The sequence below is a fragment of the Paralichthys olivaceus genome, chromosome 8 (assembly GCF_024713975.1).
Source record: "Paralichthys olivaceus isolate ysfri-2021 chromosome 8, ASM2471397v2, whole genome shotgun sequence".
Lineage (NCBI taxonomy): Eukaryota > Metazoa > Chordata > Actinopteri > Pleuronectiformes > Paralichthyidae > Paralichthys > Paralichthys olivaceus.
The window spans coordinates 12550028-12569286 of record NC_091100.1 but is presented as its reverse complement, the minus strand read 5'-3'; the positions used below and the strand labels follow the sequence as shown (position 1 = coordinate 12569286).

The 19259-nt window shown below is 42.0% G+C and overlaps 2 protein-coding genes across 3 annotated transcripts; one reads left to right on the top strand and one right to left on the bottom strand.

Moving 5' to 3' along the window:
* Positions 1 to 515: 515 nt before the first annotated feature.
* ppp2r2ca (protein phosphatase 2, regulatory subunit B, gamma a) lies at positions 516 to 8700 on the bottom strand. Of its 2 annotated transcripts, none has more exons than XM_020100286.2 (10): positions 8353 to 8700; positions 7511 to 7889; positions 7089 to 7186; positions 6812 to 6995; positions 5894 to 6006; positions 5499 to 5676; positions 3715 to 3879; positions 3406 to 3575; positions 2830 to 2921; positions 516 to 2528 (listed from the first exon to the last, which is right to left on the bottom strand). In XM_020100286.2, the coding sequence occupies exons 2-10, from the start codon at positions 7572 to 7574 to the stop codon at positions 2237 to 2239; spliced, it is 1356 nt and encodes a 451-aa protein (XP_019955845.2). In that variant the 5' UTR covers positions 7575 to 7889; positions 8353 to 8700; the 3' UTR covers positions 516 to 2236. The 2 variants fall into 2 exon arrangements, with proteins under 2 accessions (XP_019955845.2, XP_069386403.1); XM_069530302.1 differs by having other exon boundaries at positions 7511 to 7704.
* Positions 8701 to 9913: 1213 nt separating this feature from the next.
* On the top strand, positions 9914 to 19168 carry pde5aa (phosphodiesterase 5A, cGMP-specific, a). Its single transcript, XM_069529705.1, has 20 exons — positions 9914 to 10264; positions 11324 to 11996; positions 12654 to 12743; positions 12855 to 12935; positions 13016 to 13105; positions 13189 to 13341; positions 13435 to 13502; positions 13589 to 13737; positions 14526 to 14701; positions 14796 to 14846; positions 15640 to 15786; positions 16029 to 16157; positions 17027 to 17121; positions 17264 to 17351; positions 17685 to 17785; positions 17877 to 17954; positions 18044 to 18107; positions 18187 to 18261; positions 18741 to 18824; positions 18936 to 19168. Exons 1-20 carry the CDS (start codon positions 10005 to 10007, stop codon positions 19104 to 19106), a joined length of 2823 nt encoding a protein of 940 aa, XP_069385806.1. The 5' UTR covers positions 9914 to 10004; the 3' UTR covers positions 19107 to 19168.
* The last annotated feature ends 91 nt before the right edge of the window (positions 19169 to 19259 follow it).

Here is a 19259-nt window from a genome sequence, read left to right as displayed (position 1 = left end):
GTCTTTACTAAGTGTCTGGAAACATTACAGCATTGAAAAATCTCTCTCCCAACTACATAGCAGCTAGTTGACCATCCACTGAATGTTGCCTCTCTCCTTGTTAACTCCTCGTCTGTTTACTTCGGCTCAAACAAGTATGGGTGGCTAAATGATCCATCATCATAGGTCACATCGTAAGGATGAATAGGATAACTCCTCTCTCCAGCTCCAAGTCTCACTCTCTCCTCCATCACTCAGGAGACTTGAGAGTGAGATTTCTCATTGAGTGACACTTGTAATGTTGCCAGACTCTAAGCAAATATCCAGAATAACAATTTGAGCCCTTAATTGGTGAAAATAAGCACTTCTACTGGAAATTTTAGGAAATGTCGCAGTTGCCCCATAACATTACATTGTAGCCATTTACTGAGCTGTTTCAAGAAGTTTAGGGCCCAGGTTGAAAAATAGTTGACTTTGAACAGTAGTTTTGAAATCAAAAAAATTTGGGAGAAGAAAACAGACATGTGAAGCAGACATGATTAGAATCTTTTCTTCTTTTCTTGAGTTTAAAGTTAACACAGTAAACTGTTGTTTATCCATCAGACAGAGTCATCGTCAGGTTAACAAGACTTTCTACCTCCGCACTGATTCTTTTACTCTTTTTACCTCCTATAGGACACATCCAGACCATTTACAATAATCCCATCAAGGCCACTTGAAAACAACGCACTTCATTGTAATCACTCAAACCTTGACCAGCGCCCATTATTCAACACAGACGTCATCTCACCACTGTACATCTCCGTGCCTTGTGTGGGAGGCATGATGACAACATGAACCTGTGATAATGATAAATTCACATGATAGCCTATTTTGTTTTAAAGGTGAAGACATCTCAGCGATGAACATAATTGTACTGATGATAACCTCTGACCTTGACACAAACTCATCATGACTTTGATTGGCTGAATCAGCGGCCTCATTCGTGTGCTTAGATTCCAACTCTGTCTTGATTGTGAGAGCCCTCGCCGAAATGTGCTTATGCATTATAAAATGAGGAATATGCTCATTTTGAATTATCATAATTTAACATGAATCTATTTTAGTTTTATCACCAATCAGCCTCAATTTGAGCATATGTGACACGTTGTCTCTCTCATTTGAAATCATTTAGAGACCTTGATACAGCAATCAAAACCCATTGCAGGCTTAATATACACAATAAAACAGTAAGTGTTGATTTGTGCACTAATCCTTCCCTCTCTAACCAGCAATACCTGCGTATTCATGTACTGCTACAAGCTATAAACTCCAACATTAAGTCTTGACGTCTGAGTCGAGAGATTCCACGACTTTTCTATAAATTAGATCTCAGGATTGTTTGCAGTTTTCTGGACAAAGTGCATCCTTTTACCTTTTTAGCTCACTGGAACCAAAGTTGGTGCTGCCTTTTAAAAAAAGGAACAGAATATTTACAGCGAACAGTAAAAAGAGTGTGTACATTTGTGTTACCTGTAGAAGAAGATGTTTTAAAGCAGGAATACTTCTGCACTGTGTGTTTGTTAGTGCTATTATTGCAAAGTGAATAGGGCAAATATTAAGGGGTTGGATAAGCGTGCAATCTCCAAGAGCACTGCTCTGAAGGAGAGTTCGGCTGCTGCTGTCATTCGATAGAAAAAAAAAATGGTGCCGGATGTGGTTGTGAAGAGCTGTACAATAACGCTACACTGCTAATCTTTCAGCAGACGCACAAATCTAGCAAAGTCAAATCATTGCGAGACCTTCAGGTTACGCAGCATTGTTTGGTGTTTGCTGCTACCCAGCACATATCTTCAGTTGTGTGTCAAACAGTACCAGGGCACATCAGTGAGGTGTGCAACACTGTGTGGTCAACAGCAGATGGAGAGGTGTCCCTGCACCTCTTCTCCTGCCCCTACAGTGGAGCAGCTACAGAAACATCTTCAAAAAGTGGGAGTGGAGTGGGACCAAAAACACGTCCTGGAGACATTAGTCCATCTCAGTGTTGGAAAAAAAACTTATTATACACCATCATTGTAGATCCCATAAATCGAGACTCTTGTCATTTTATAACTCATCTTTTATCAGCACAAACAGATGTGGCATCTCAGTGTGTTGTGAAACAGCTTGGCTTAGACTTAATCTTTTCGTTATGGCTGTCCACCCCCCACACCTTCTCTACGCCCTCCAAATATCTTTGAGTCACTGTTAATGATTCTGTCCACGCTCCCATCTCCCGTCACTGCGTCTCCGGGTTGACGCGATCCTGGAAGATATACAGGTTGTTGGTGGCTGCTATGGCGATGATGTTCTCGGAGGGGTGCCAAGCCATGTGCAGGATTTTCTTTGTGAAGTCCAGACTATCGACGCCCACATCACCACGCCGCCGCTTACCACCGGTGTAAACGCGCCGCGTCCGCAGAACGGCCCGAGGCTTGCTGCTTTCCCGCCACGCCTCCAGGGTTACGCCTCGGCCCGTTTCCCGGTCGAACATCCGGAAGAAGCTGTTGTACGCCCCTGTCATGATCACGCTGAGGAGAAGAGAGAGAAGAGGAAGAGGAAGAGGAAGAGGAAGAGGGAGAGGGAGAGGAAGAGGGAGAGGGAGAGGAGAGAAGAGATAACGAGAAGTCAACAAAGAGCCCAATAAAACAGAAGGATTGATTTGATGTCTGCTAAGCTTGTCCGTGCTATTGATTTAAATGCCTTCAACTTGTGGAGGCAGAGCATTTAGATAATCACTGTACACAGAAACACATCCCCCCTTTTTTTGCTTTAAATATACTTTACTTTGTCAATCTTTTCCCCTTTTCTCTCTCTCTGTCTGAGACTAACCTGTCTGAGCTGTTCCACACACACTCAAACTTGTCGAAGATGCAGTCGTTTTCATAGAGGGAACACAGCTTACTCCTTAGGTATTCGTGGACCTGGGGATGATGCAGATAGTCATTATTGTCTGGAGATTAAACATCTCTTTATTCTTGCAGTCACATGTCCTTCCTGAGAGTCTCATATTGCCTAGAATTTATTTCTGCATATTATCTGTATGCAGTAGGGATGTACAGATGGACAACCCGAAACAAACATTATGCCTCCTTTAGCAATCCAAAACCTATATCTGAAAATGTATATTAAAAAAAATAAGAGATAAACTCAGCATATCCTCATATTTGAGAAGCTGGAACATGTATAACCCTAACCCGATTGAAAATAGATTTTAAAAACTTGATAAATCAATTAAGTGAATGATAATATCCTCACTAAACTTCATATATTTTAAGACTCACTAATGCCCATATGACAAACATCAGCAGGCACGGTATGATATGAAACAGTGCTGTTCATAAAGTAGATTTAGGGCTCCATTCATAACAAATCCAGGTAAGACAAAGACATTATATGTTATTTCACCTGGTACGTCTCCACTGGGCCCTTGTCCATGTTCAGGTCCCACACCTTGGCGGTGAGGTAGTCTCTGGTCAGCAGATAGCGTCCGTTGTGGCTGAACTTGACGTCCGACACAGAAGAAATGATCTCTGAGAAGAAGGACCGGCTCCCTGGATCCTCAGGTTCCTCAAACTCTGGACAAAGACAGAGGAGTTAGCTGCATCACACAACTGATTATAACACAAATCTCTGTCTTATCACTCTACAGCAGAGCCATTTTAGTGACTGGAAGACAGCGTGCACTACGACTGCTCGTTTCTTATCATCACTCACGTTTGGTGTGTTTGTCACAGAGTGCAGACGATCTCATGTCACAGAGGCGCAGTGTGCCCTTGCTGCTGCTGTACACGAACAAGTGGCAGTGGTGAGGGTGGAACTCTGCGGCTGTTATCACCTCGGTCAGATCCTCCATGTTGGCTGGTTTGATGTCCACAATATCTGAGAGGACGGTCGGTCAGGAAGCAAACACCAAGCAGAGTTTGGACACAAGAATTCTAGAAGCGATGCACAAAGTGTCATGACTATATTCAAGATGGAGCAGGGGCGGATGCAGAGGTGGGGCCACGGGACCACTGTCCCCAGCTGAAATCTGATTTGCTCCTCATGTGCCCCTGTACTGTCAGTAGTCTTTTTTTGACATACACTAGTCAGTTACAAACAATACTAACAATAATAGTGACAATTTTCTGATTTTGAGAACAATTTCCAAAACACATTTAATGATGTGTATCTAGAGTAAAACAGTAAACAAGGAATGACCCACATGTGCATCTTACTGAATCAGGTGTTGTGCATGGACGTTGGACATATAATTGGCCCCTCTGTGTAAGTCTTGGCCACTTTATGGCCCCTGGTTTAGAAAAATCCTAGTTCAGGTTATCTTTAATGCTAATGTCCATCCTGAGAGGAAAAACCACAAGGAATCACATGCATAGAAGCACACAGTGAGGCAGCCAACATCATTTATGTTCACTCAGCATGTCCTTACTCCATGCTCACATCTCAATCATCACCCCAACAAACCCCACAATATGCATGCACGCTGTGCTCCTCTCTCTGTTCTATTCCTGGCCTTCCTGTGTGGTTCAGTCGAAAGTGTACCGCTCAGTGAATTATTTAAACTCTTCTCCCTAAGATGCCTCTATGATTTTCTAGGTCAGCTTCCATTTGAATAGGAAATCACCAAACGCACTGCGTCCAACAAGCCACTGCCTGCAGTGAATACAGCCTCTGAGGCATTACACAGCACTCTGATCGAAACATAAATCCAAACATGGCCATGTGCTGTTTGCATTAAATATAGATTTAGGTATGAATTTAGATGTATGGTTTCAATATTCATAGTTGTAGGAACTGAATTTGAAAACTCCATAATACAAATTGTACAAAGTGGATTTCAATGAGAGGTATTTTTTAGTACTTTAACAGTACAGGTGAGTGCTTCAGCAAACAGAGAGCAAATCAGAGAGCATGTTAGTAAAATAAATGTTGACACAATTGCATGTGTTGGACATCAACACAGCTAATTGATGCAACTTATGGCAGCATACTTATCTAATGAATTATTGACAAAGAATTATATTTACCTCCAATCAATATTCAATTATCTTTTGATGGGAAATGATTCAAATAAATGTGAACTCAACGCAAATACATTATTGTTCCAAACTTAATCTGTGAGAAAATATATATAAATCCACCTCTTCTTTCTATTCCACTTTTTGTTCCAGAAATTACTTATAATAACTTAAATAATAATGTCTATGGATAATTCTGTCATTGTTGATGTAGACATTTTGTTTTAATGATGTACAATAATACTTTTGTAGCAGTGAATTAAAAATTAAAAATTGTTCTTTTATTTAGTGCAGTTCTGGGAATCTCATACCACAGGAATTCGGAGAATCCTCCTCCTCCAGTGAGAGATCAAGTTACAAAGAAAAATCAGAGGAGAGCTACAGAGTTATGGAAGCCAGGGACTATTGTTTATCAGAACGCTGGAATTAGAATGAAACGAGAGCGGCATTAAGAAAACTAGTCACGGTTATGAAGGATACTGAAGCTGCGGTCCGTGATGCCCAGGTGCCACATGTTGATGCGGAGGTCGTCTGCAGACAGGTACGTCTCCCCGTCACTGTTGACTGAGATTGAGTTGACGTGGTAAGTATGTCCATTGGCGAACACTCGTCTGGGGCGGACCTCTACCATCAGATCTGTGGGTTTGAGCACTGGCACCTTAGATAAAGAGAGAGAGGGTGTAGCAGTGTGAGGACAGAATGAGAAGTCAGGGAACACGTGAGGGTCAGAACAAACACTGACCTTAACAGACAAATATCAACCTGATACAGTTAAGTATCAGGTTTGACTGCCCAAAATAAAAGTGTGCATGTGCAGTCAGTGTGTGTGTGTGTGTGTGTGTGTGTGTGTGTGTGTGTGAGTGTGTTTGTGGTACCTGCAGAGAGGTGATGGTAGAGATGTCCTTCAGCCGTCCCTCCTCATCTTTCAGGTTGTATCCCTCTGGTCTCTTGTCTCTCTCACTCACCTTCCACAGTTTAATGGTCTTATCTGTGACACACAGACGTTTTCACATCAGATGAAATCAGTTTAGTTGAGGGAACAATAAAAACAAGAGTTAAGGTGATCCACATGATCAAAATCTTTAGTGGAGCTGAAAATTGTACTTAAGGAAGCAAGCAACTCATGCAGCATGTGAGCTCTGATATCTTTTTTACTTTCAATTGAGTCTGATATTATTTCAAAAATATATATAGTGAAACATCAATAAATAGTGAAAAGAAATAAAAGGTACTTGTGTGAGATAACTAACAATCCAAAACCTAAATGAAAGTGTTCAATATTAAAAATGAAGTAAAATCTATAAATTTGAGATCAGGAGGTAGAGAGGGTTGTGAACTAACCAGCACTCTGACAGCCATGTTGATATGTGTACACATGGTTGTATGATAGATAAAAGTGCGGCATTGTATGCATTCACAGCAACTTGAATGCAACTTGTCCTGTAAATCACTTTGAGTGGTTGATAAAACTAAAAAACACTATATATACAGTATATACAGTCCACTTTCCATCAATTGATAGAATCTAAGCTACTTTGGAAACAAAGCTTCAATATATGATGACAGGGTGGTGTCACTACTGTTCCAACAAATGTGTGTCCAATGACTTTGCTTGAATATTTTACAGTAAAACATGATGCCAGTTAACCCTAATGCAGGGAACTGGAGTTCTTGAAAGTTGTAATTCACACCATGGTCAGTATTCACAGAGATGGCCTGTAGGTATGCTACATCTCTAGTGTGAACTATGAAGCTGTACTTTCTGTTCATGCTCCGCGTCACCGATGTCTCACCATTGGTGGAGAGGAGGAAATGTGCAGCGTTCTGCTGCGGCAGCCATCTGATCTTGTTGATCTTCTCCTCAATCTCCAGACTCTTCAGGTAATCAAAGTCCGGCTCATGGCTCTGGAACGTGCTGTAGACGTTGTACTCCCCGGAGTCCCCTGTGTCCCCTGCCTCCTCTGTCTCCCCTTTAGACTGTCCAGGGCCAAGAGGGGAAAGAAAAGGTTTAGAATCCATGCAGACTCATAGAAATGGATGATTATTACAGGTTTTACGTTATAAACTGACCTCTGTCTCTCTCTGGAAGATGACCACTCGGCCACCTTTATCCCCCGTGGCCAGCAGGTCCCCTGTCTGGTTAAACTCCACTGTAGAGATGACATCAGCTGAGAGGAAGACAGGAAAAAGGAAGATGATAAGGCAAGATAGTGGTTATAATAAAAGGATTATAGAGGGAGGGAGAAAAAGAAAAAGAGATGACAGGAAAGAGCGGATATTCACCAGGAACAGAGCAGGGAGTGGGAATAAAAGAGAAAGAATACTGGATTGTTACAAAGAATCTTTTTCAGCAAAACCTTATACTGAGCAAGATTCTTTGTAATGAACAAATGAATAAATGAACCATACATCCATGATGCTACAATCTGTTTGCTCAAACCATCACGTTATCTGACACCACAGAGGCAGCGACAACACAACGTCTACTCTACCTTCAGTGACGTAGTCTCGCAGGAAGGTGTGGTTGATTTTGGAGCTCTCAGTGTCCTCGCCCATCTGAAGCCGAGGGAGGGTGACCCGCCAGCGCGCCCGTCCTGAGGGGAAGGGTCCAAACCGTACTCTCTCTCCCCACCCAGGCTCCGCCCATGCTGCTAGGGCCTAGCGAAGCGGCCTGGAACAAGGCATTCTGGGAAACCACAGCCAGGCCGGAAGGATAGAGAGGGGCGTGAAGAGGAGATGGAGGAATGGGGAGGGAGAAAGATGAGGGGGTTTTTGAGGGAAAAGGAAAAAGGTGAAAAAGATGCAGAGGATATAAAAGCAGGAATTGGTGATGAAGAAGATATACGAGGCCAAGGGGAGTGGATGGAAAATCTGTTGATGAAGATTGTGAGGAGAAGAAGATGGTTGTCATTAGGGAAGGCTGACAATACAGGCTCACAGCATGCCAAACGGTGTGACCTTTGTTAGACATTCAACGCGCTCATTACCACAGACACACGTGTAGACACACGAGGCCTCGTCAGTGCTGAAGTGAATCCCAGAGGGAAGAGGGGAGGAGACAACAAACAGCTCCAGCAGATAGAACACTATATAAAACCTTGTGTGTGCACACAGAGGCCAATAGAAAGATGTAGGACGTCCATCATTCAACATTTAGTCAACGCATCTCCAGCGGTGGTGCTAAATGATCCCAGGGTGTGGTAGTCCTCTCTACTTCTCTATCTCTGTGCTCACACACACACACTTCTCAGATAGACCTTGACGGTGATCAGAGGAGAACGCGATGTGTTGCCTGTGCTGCAGGAGGGAGGGAGACAGGCCTCAGCACACCTACCAGTCCGCCTGCTGCTGCTGCTGCTGCTGCTGCTGATTCTGCTGATGCTGATGCTGCTGATGCTGCTGATGCTGATGCTGCTGCTATCCTTCCTGGTGCGTCCTCTGCTGCAGTGTTGCTCGAGCAGGCCTGCGTGTCCGTCCGAAGGAGGGGAACAGGGAGAGAGAAGAGAGAGCAGAGGGGTGGCGGTGAGAGGAGGAGAGGCAAACGAGGAGAGAACGAGAGAGGGAGAATGAGGAGGAGGATGGAGGTCCACTGCCTGCTGATGCTGTGGAAATGATTCTGTGCAGCATCCACTGTGTCATGGCAGCCTCCTACTGGAGCAGCCAATCCTGGATCAGCTGTCAATGGTGGAGCCGCCCACTGCAGGTGATGAGGAGAGAGAAGCCAGCAGAGGGAGCCATTAAAGCACTGTGAGTGGTTAAAGAGCCACAACTTATCTGTGGGTTTCTGCCAGGAAGGATTTGAAATGCAGTTATTAAAAATTAATTAAATACATCAGTTTCAATAGGTTTGTTAAAACTGCAAGGATTTCTACACAGACACCACAGTGTCACATGACCGTCTCTGAGGCTGACGGTTTGATGAGCCTTTCCTCAACATTCTATGGCGTCACATAAAATATCAATTTGTGATTTATATTCCTCTAGTTTTATTTTACGATGGTCATCATGTTGACTTCTCTTCAGAATCAGACAGAACTTTACATGACTTTCCTGAAGTTTCCCATGATTTTCATTCCAGTAATTAACTCTACCAAACCCACATTTACTAACTGAGATACATACTGTTTATTTCATTTTGAAATATTATTGGTCACACTTTTTTATAGGATGTGTGCCTGTTTTCATGCACTTCAAAATTAAACATACAACACAATATTTTTTCACATTATACTATATATATATTTGAAAAATGCCCAATTATATTATTATAAATAATTCCAGTATACCCTCCTGTATAGAACTTTATATATATATTTATAAATTATTAACTGTGCCTTATTTCTTAAGACATTACAACACTGAAGTAAAGTATATATACTTTATTGATAATTAAAACAATTAAAAATATATTAAGTAATTATTTCATTTATTCAACTACCATCCTGTTCATTTTGTATTACTATTTTGTGCACAATATTCACAGTATGTGACTCATAGGGACACTATTGTGTTTTGTGCTGAAGCATGTGTGTTTTCTGTTATTGAATTGCACATGTTTTTGATTTCCTGACAGAGGACATGTTGCAAACAGCTCATTATAATATATATAATTTCTTAACAGGTGAATATATCACAAATAAAATGTGCATCACTACAGCAGATCACGTTTGGCTGTACAATGAAAATCTTACTCGCAGTATTTGACAGTAAACTCATGTAGTCGATGTGGGTTATAACAGAACTGACCAGAGGACTGCAGCCTTTACAGTTTGGACCAGAGCCACTCGTTCTTTAATCGGTTTCCTTGAATTAATGAACTTGTGGCTCCATGTTATCTATGAGAGTTCAGGGGATTACCTTTACGCAATAGTTTCCACGGGCTCCGCCTTCGGTCTGACTCCTCACATGATTCACATGGTTTCTCCTGCACAACTCAACAGACTTTGAACGATCCTCTGTTTGGTCGCTGTTCACCTGAGCGAGGCGATGCCCTGTTTCCAGTCTGAGGCGCAGGAGTCCACGGAGCCGAACAGTGACACTCCCGGGGGAGGAGAGGAGTCCTGCCGCAGGGTGACAGTGACGGAGCCGCCGATGAGCAGAGACATGGGCTGGTTCTTCTCTCCTCTGTGGAGCCCTCGCTCCAAGACGCGCAGGTTTGGAGACCGTATGACCCGGGACCGAGTGGAGGCCTGGCTGGATGATCACTCTGACTTTACCAGGGCCTACTTTTTACGCAGAGCTTCAGCGTAAGATATTATAAAACTGCTAAATTAGATTCCCTACATTAGAAAAGTCATATAGTCTATTGTTGTTGTGTAAAAGCTGGTTGTCAATTACTGACAGGAAATAATCACTTTAGGAGTATCAATGGACTGAAGCAATGCACGAACAGGGGCGTATATTTCATCTCACTGTTGGGGGGATGAACAGAAATTTCTGATGGGGACACAAAAGGTTCCACTCAAAGTACTGTTGTACAGGCAATTGCATATATTGGTTATAATAATAATAATAGTGTTCAGTCCAGTATCCTGTATAGTAGTCATAGAGAGGCGTCATCCATGAACCAAACTAAAGCTAATAATATGCTTTATTAGATTTAATTTTCCTTCAATAACATTTTCCGTAATGTTTTCAATGTGTAAAAACCCATAGTAAGGCCTTGAAGAAACGTTACAGTTTTTGTCGCAATTATGTCTTCCTGCAGGAAATTACACCATGTCAGCCATTTTACATGCAATAAGAAAAAATAATCTACAAAAGATAATGTTGTTTGTAATGATAAGTAAACAAAATCATGCACATCCAAATTTGATAAACATTAGGTGCTGGAAAGAAGTGACGGAAATAAGAAGAGGAGAATATCCACAATGCTTCAGTCATTGCTCCCAAAAACCTAAATCATTTTATCTTCCAGGTACCTTGACGTTTTTGGGAGCATCAGCTTGTGTGTAGAGATTCTCCTCTTCTGATTTTCAGATGTAAACCCGCAAGTAGCAGTGGACAAAACCACTGAGGCCTATAAGAGTGGGGGCAAATTGTCAAAACTTGAAAAAGGCTTTATTTTACATCTGTAACACAAGTACTTTCAATGCATATTATTATACTGTTTATAATGATATGTTTGCAATGACATTGAGGGGAAAACTCTTTTATTCCCAGGATGTGGTGGTCCAGAACCCCCTGTCCGCCCTGTCATACAAAATGTACACAAAATGTTATTTCCACAAAAATATTCTGAATATCTTCTGAGGTCCACTGTCCCATCAAGTCAGTCATGTGATCTGTCTTGTGTGTGACTTCAGGGTCAGTGTTCCACAGTCTCCACTGGTGCCCACGTTTCCCAGAAGCAGCTCTGATCACTCTGACATGTTCCTGAAGGCTCGTCACGGCAGAGATTCGTCTCCACTTCCCTTCTCTCACCTGAACATCTCATCTGTAAACGACCAGCTCAAACCCCTCGCCTCCAATCTCTGTCCCTCTGACTCAAAGGACCCTTTTAGTCCAGATGCTCTGGCTATGCACTCGCCTTGTTCTCTTCATTCTTCCCGTTTCTCTTTTCCTCCCTGTCGACCTCTTTCTCCCATTTGCCCTGGCTCTCCTGACCTCTCCCATGCACCGCCTCAGCTTCTGTGGCCAACCGCTGCAAACACCGCAGCCTGTGGCCATGGTGAGGGCTGCCCATGGACGATGGAGCTCCTGACAGGAGGTCTCAGTTGGATAGGTTCTGTGGCTGAGCTCTGCCAGGGGGCTGTCCTGCACGTTGGGGAGGTACTGGCAGCTGAGGGCAGCTGCCTCGCTCTGGTAAAGAAAGACGGCGGTGGAAAGAGCACCTTAGTGGAGGTGGTTCCCCCGACCACACTGGAGTGCTTGAGCAAGGCCAACATCTGCAGCCACGGACACCTGGAGCTGCTGAGGGGTATCATGGGATGTGTGCTGGCTACAGGGTCTCCAATGAACCTGAGAGACACATCAGAGGTAGCTGCTTTCATGACTGTGCATTTTGTACTAAGCTTTTTTAGACATGCGACACACACGTTTCTAGGCATGACAAAATCTTTAGCTACCAGGTGCAGGTATTTTAGGCCCAAGGACAGTTCATTAAATCCTGTTTACTGATTACCTGGTTTTAGATGATGACCTGGTTATTCATGCTGTGTGATGGTGTGTGTAAGGGAATCCCAAATGACGCACCTCCTTTTAATCCTATTAGCAACTTCTTCCACGGATTAACCTTTGATATTTGAGATGTCCTGTGCTCGGCTGAAGTGTGTCCTTCCCTTACACACACACACACACACACACCACACACACACACACACACACACACACACACACACAGAGGGAAGACAGCACATCTTATTAAAGGACTTTAAGAAGTTGCCCTCAACACCCCTCCTCTTCATCACCACCAATGTGATTAGGAGTCAGTGGCTGCCCCATACAGAGTAGAGTAATCCTCCATCTGTGTGGGTGTGGATGGGTAGTTCCTAATAACCTTTGGGACACCTAGGTTATTAGAAAATGTGGGTATTCCTGGCCAGATGTGACAAGCTAATAATCTCTCTTAACTAGGTTTATTTATATATCCCTTTACACGTCTCTCATGTCTTTGTTTTCTGATTACCTCCTCAGTACCCAAAGTTCGACTTAGATGAAGATCAACCATCGGACTTTAAGATCAGGACTGTTTTAAATGTGCCGATAAAGAACCACAGGGGAGAGGTATAGTTTATCTCAGTGTGTGTTTGACAGATTTATTCGCGTCTCTGACTAAATGTAAAAATACGAATGCTGTACCTTCCAGTGTATTTCAGTATATTTTGATGTTTACAGGTAGTAGGTGTAGTGGTCATGATCAATAAGAAAAGTTTTGAAGATGGACCAATTTCTGCTTTTACCAACATGGATGAGAAGGTGAGGACTTTGAGGTTCTCTCATTTGAAATAGAACTGCACATTATTTTGAAAATCTTACATTTGAATTTGATTGGCCAGGTGCTATCAAATCACATGGATGTATTGGGGATGGTCTTGGATAATGTCCAGCTGTACGAGAGCTCGAGACAGGAGGCCAAACGAAGTCAGGTAAGATATAAGATATACTTGTAAGGGGTGTTTTGACTATACGCGCTGGTACTTTGATGCTAACATGTATGCTTGTGTGTCAGGCCTTGATCGAGATGGCACAGGTGTTGTCGAAGGAGCATCACTCGTTTGAGGTTCTGCTGAGTAAGATGGCGGCCACCATCATGCCCTTCACACATGCTCAGTACTGCACCATCTTCATCCCCGACGAGCAAACCTCAGTCATCCCAGATGAGGTGAAGAGGTGTAAGATAGCTTGTATTGTTTAATTAGTCATGCATCACATATTTCCTGACTTATCTTCTGTTCCTCTGCTGATGACGCTTCAGATTTTGTTCTCACGAGTGATACACCTGGAATGTGAGGAGCTCGGATCAACCTGCCAGGTCTACAGAAGGTACTGCCAGGTCTACAGAGCACAAATCCTCTAATATGAACAAATATGTTATATCATTACATTACATATTGTGAAATACTTTTCAGGGAGCAGGACATCAGCGATATCAATCCATCGTATGCCCTCCGAACTCTTGTCACCATGGAAACACTTAATATGTCTGAGAGTTGTGAAGGATCATTAAAGAGTCTGATCTGTTGTCCTGTTAGAAATGAGAGGTCTGAAAATATTATCGGTAAGTCACTCTATTACATGGCAACAGTTATTTTACATTATTGAATTACTCATCATTGAACTCATCAAATTATTATACATATATACCTCCTCTTAAACAAAGTATCACTATTGTTCATGTGCAATATAATCATAGACTGTTAACAAAGATGGAGGCATGAAAGCTCCGTCTAAGTGAAGCCAAAGCCTTTCAGTCGCCACCTGGTGGCTGGCCATGGTATTATAGGTCATAAACCCTAGGCTAATTCTTATCGCACTGATGTTTGTTCAAGTATTTTTTTTTTTTTGTTAGGTTTGGTCGTAATTATTTATTTGATGCTACAAAAACTGGGTGAAATGTCATGATTGACAGTTGAGACTGACATGTGATTGGTCGAGTGTGTGTATCGGTAGCAAGGCTCCACCCCCTGATCATCACTGTGTAGACAGTGGCTTCAAATGCACAAGATGGCAGCTTTCATATCCAGGGAGATTTTAACTTAATAAATTCTGGATAGCGGGAGGAATTAGAGGTGCATAGTCCATCTTTATATACAGTTTATATTATAGTCCAATAAATACACCAGATGCTCTTTAGAGTTACCAACCTGGAAAGTAAAATATGCTACTTGCTGCGTAGTGTGATCAAGACTACAAGGCAGGGGTGTAATTTAACCCTTCAAAAATACTAGATCATGCTGATACACATAAGAGAAACAGGCAGATTAAACTAGGTCTTTCTACCACACCACTGTAACATCAATACGAGATGATCCAAAGACTAAAGATGTGGAACTTCTTGTCACTCAGCTGTGTGCCAGCTGATGAACAAATGCAGCAGGGAATCGGATGACACGGAAGCCTTCAATAAATATGATGAGCGTCTATTGGAGGACCTGGCGGTGTACTGTGGCCTGGCTCTGCAGTATGCTCAGGCTGTGCAGATCACAGAGGAGCGAAGGGCCAGTATAGAGGTCACACAGGAGGTAAGAGAACTGCCTCACCTTATTAGCTCATATCTTTTATCCTTAACATGTGTTAAAGTTAAGACTGTCTGTGTGTTCACTTTTCTCCCGGCAGGTTCTTGCCTACCACATTACTGCAGCAGAACAGGAAATCCAGGCATTACAGGTGATTCTTCTCCACGTCTCTCCTCTTTCAGTTCCTCTAAATGCCCATCTCGTCTTATGCCTCTGGTATAATGTTTTTGGGTTGTCAGTTCATCCATACATTCCATTGTGAACACAATATCTCTAGAACGCCTTGAGGGGATTACTTTAAATTCGGTACAAATGCTCAGTTGGACTCAAGGATACATTTATTATATTTTAGTGGTCAAAGGTCAAGTTCACTGGGCTCTTTAAAACACATTGTTTGCATTGTGAACAAGATATCTCAGTGAAACATCTGGGGAATCTTTTCAAATTTGGTGGAAGTGTTCAGTTTGACTCATGGATGAACTGTTTATTTGTCAAAGGTCAAGTTTAGTTACAAAATATGGTTTTAATCTTGCAAATGTAATATCTCAAGATATAGATTAGGGAAGGTCCCAGTGATATTATTTTGAAAACTGCACTGGTTGTCTCCCTACACTTTTGTCATCCTGTCATTAGTCCTGTTATTGCCACTGCAGTTTATTCTGCTGGTCAGATTAACTGGCATTCATGCTCAAGTACAGTTAATGCCCTACCATCTTAAACCTCTTCATTTGTTGCTATTGCTGCCAGCAGGTGGCAAAGGTAAAGGTAGCATCCACCCTTGGAGCCTTTTCTGTGTGGGCGGGAGGTAAAGAGAGCAGTGTTTTTTTCAGTGGTACACAAGGCTGCAGGTGTAGTTATACAAGTTGTCCTGCACTTGTACATGTGATTGTGAGTGGTTGGACATTTGAGTATCATCAAGGCTTTTTCTGTTTTTCTGTTTTTAGGAGGTCTCCATTCCTTCTGCTGAGTCACTGCACATACTAGACTTCCACTTCTCTCACTTTGCTCTGCCAGAGGATCTGAGCACACAGGCCACAGTTCGTATGTTCCTGGACCTCAAATTAGTGCAGGAATTTAACATCGATTACAAGGTGACTGACCCGCTAATAATAATAATAATAGATAGAATATTTGATTCATTGTTTAACCATACCACCTGAATATGGATGAGAGATTGATTTTAATTTTGACATGCATGTGCAAAGTATATTTCTGATATTTCTAACATTTTGGGGAATGTTGAGTTATCTGATGCCAAATTACACCAGAAGATGTATTAAAATCATTTGAACTGATACCTGAAAACACACTTTTACCTGTCTCTGTCCTTTAGAGTCTGTGCCAGTGGGTCCTGACTGTGAGGCGTGGTTATAGAAACAACGTGCCTTACCACAACTGGAACCACGCACTGAGCACTGCACAGAGCATGTTTGCTATGCTCATGGCCACAGAGCAGCTCCAGGTCCGTGTGTTCATGTGTCTGTAAGATCATGTACAATAACTATCAAAAGCAAAAATCTCACATTTTCAAAGACAGTAATATATGTTTTCAAGCAAAGTTTCAGAACAATACCTGGAAATGTTCTGGTGATTTATTTCATCCCTCTTATCAGGACTGTGTGGGTTTGACTGAAAGCTCCTGTTGAATTCAATTGGGCGGGATGACTTGTTCACATGTCATTCTTATTGGTCCTTAGAGTTCAATGACAAATTCCTACTGCGTTTCACCCATTGACAACCTGACAGAGTCTAATCAGCCAGAGTGACTGTGTTGACAGTCCTCCATGTGTGACTGTATCAGAAGCAGCTGCCTTCTTCTGAGTCTCCTCTGTTTTAAACTCTTCAAGTTCAGCTATCCTGAAGTTTGGGGAGTGATTCGAGGACTGCAGGGTTTCAGCAGGACACAAGGCCTCAAAATTATTTCAAAGGGGATTCATTTTTCGGCTTTTGCAGAAACCTCTTAACTGCTGTCAGTGAAGATCACACACCTGCTGCTCACACATTTCGGCCTCTCTCTGTTGACATCAATAATTGTGATTGTGTTTTATAATGCAGTGAAGCTAGTCACTCCATCCTGCTTTGCTTTAATTGAGTAGTTAGACTGACAATAACGTGATGGTAAAATTTCTGTCTTTCTTTTTAATTGTCTCGCAATGATAAAGAAAGTGATAAAAATCCCTGGATCCTTTCATTAATCCATTCTGTAGTTTTTGCGTAATCCAACAAACTAAAACCTAACTTCTTGGCTGATGTAATAAACAAACTTTCATGTTGAGAATCAAGGAAACAGTAACTTCACTCTGTCCATCTCTGTCTTTGTTTCTCTCACAGACTATTTTTTCCCGTCTGGAGATCTTAGCGTTGATGATCGCCACTCTCAATCATGACCTCGACCACAGAGGAGTCAGTAACTCCTATATAGAAAGGTACATTTTTCATTTCTCGTGTAGTTATTTTCCATCACAACTAATAAAGTTATTTCTTTTGATTTCATTTATTACATAGATTATTTTATCAAATGTCCGCCACTGCCTTGTTATACCTGTATGATTTCTCTCTATCTCTCAGGAGTCAGCAGCCTTTAGCTCAGCTCTATGGACACTCTTCTCTTGAAAACCACCACTACAACCTGTGCCTCTTTATCCTGAACAACACTGTAAGACCTCATCCATCCATATCCATCATTTCATTCATTCCGACTCAACACTTAGTTTTGTATCAAGCCACTACGTCATATATCTTTCTGTCTCTTTACCTCAGTCCATGTTTTCATAAATTCAGCACACATGCACATGCACACACAAAGCAAAGATAGAGGGACATGATGTTAGCACTCCTGAGAGAAAGCTCCTTAAAAGAACTCTTATTGTGTCACAGTATTTGTTCTTTATCAGATATCCTGTGTTTATGTCTGAATGCTTCTTCATTAATCTGTTGATCACTAAGTCTGAATGTCCCCTTCACTCACTCTGTGTCTCTCCTCCTGCAGGGGAGTCAGATCCTCAGTGGCCTCTCCACAGAAGACCACAAAACTGCTCTACACACGATCAAGAGGGCGATCCTCGCCACCAACCTCACCGTTTACATGGAGTGAGTTGAAAGATAAAATGTCAGAGCAGCTGGAGGTCTTGTGTCATCCAAGTCTTGCTTTAACTCCCGTTTTTTGTGGTTCTGTTTTTAGGAGAAGGGATGAATTCTTTACTCTTGCTAAGAAAAGCAGAGTGAGCTGGAAGAGTGAGAAACAGAGAGAGCTGTTGAGGTGAGAGTGAAATCAATATCAAATCAGGGTCATATGATAATGATGCGTGTGATGAGGACGTGCTGTTAATATGTTTATTCACCTCACAGGTCCATGTTAATGACAGCTAGTGACCTCTCTGCTATCTCTAAGCCTTGGCCTGAACAAAAGAGGGTAGGTCTCATTAAATATAAACTCAACACTTCATCTCTCAGTTCATCCAAACCTCATTGTCTCTCCTCCTCTGAAACAGATTGCCAAACTGGTTGCCATGGAGTTCTTTGCACAGGGGGACAAAGAGAGAGAAGAGTTCAAAATTGAACCAATTGTAAGTTTCTCTTGAGCTCCTACATATTGCTAAAACAAAGTCAGATCAGGGAGCCTGTGTTTTTAAGAGAGCTTAAAAATAGCATTACATTTATCCAGTTCATGTTAAACCTTGGTAACAGTAGAGAAACAATGAAGGACTGCACGCAGCAGTCTTTCAGCTGTTCAAGGGTTTCTGGAGAGTCTTTAAAAGTCTTAAAATAATCTAAATATGTTGCCTGCAAATGTGTTTTTTATCAAAGTACATTTAGTGAAATATCTTAGCTGTTCTTTGTTTTGTGATATAAATTATGACTGACTTTTTTTCATTGTTACAGTGAAGTCTTTTTAACAAATTCCATAAAACATCCTTAGCCATGTTTTAGATTGTTAGGTTTAATGTAACATAAAAAGGAATTTACCATGGTTAATAGAAAATTAATCGAGCCTCATTTTAAATATATCTACTCTAACAGCCAGTTTCCCCTCTCTTCTCACCAGGACATAATGAACAGAGAAAACAGCACTCGCCTGCCATACATGCAAGTTGAATACATTGATGAGATTTGTTATCCACTCTACAAGGTGCGTTACAACATTTTCGTTAATCTTTTATCCTCTAATTGAATTACCTTTCTTTCCACTTCAATCGTCCCACTCTTTGTCTCTGTCTCGTGTTTTGTGTGTCGTCCTCAGGCTGTTTCTGGACTGTTTGACACCTGCACCCCACTGCTGAATGGCTGTAAGAAAAACAGAGAGAACTGGCTGCATCTGGCTGAGGAATCAGAGGAAAACAGTGAAAATACAAGTATAGCGAGCCTGGAAACTCACACAAACAGTGAGGAAGAGACGCAGCCCGAAGAATAGAGGACAGGACAGAAGACAGACTTTTTTCTTTAGAAGCAAAAAATAAACCAGTTTACTCTTGATCCTGTCTTGGACTAATGTTTGACTCCATGCCCACACTTTCATTATCAAATGTGTTATTGGGATATACAAATATCTTGTGAGGATGCTAAA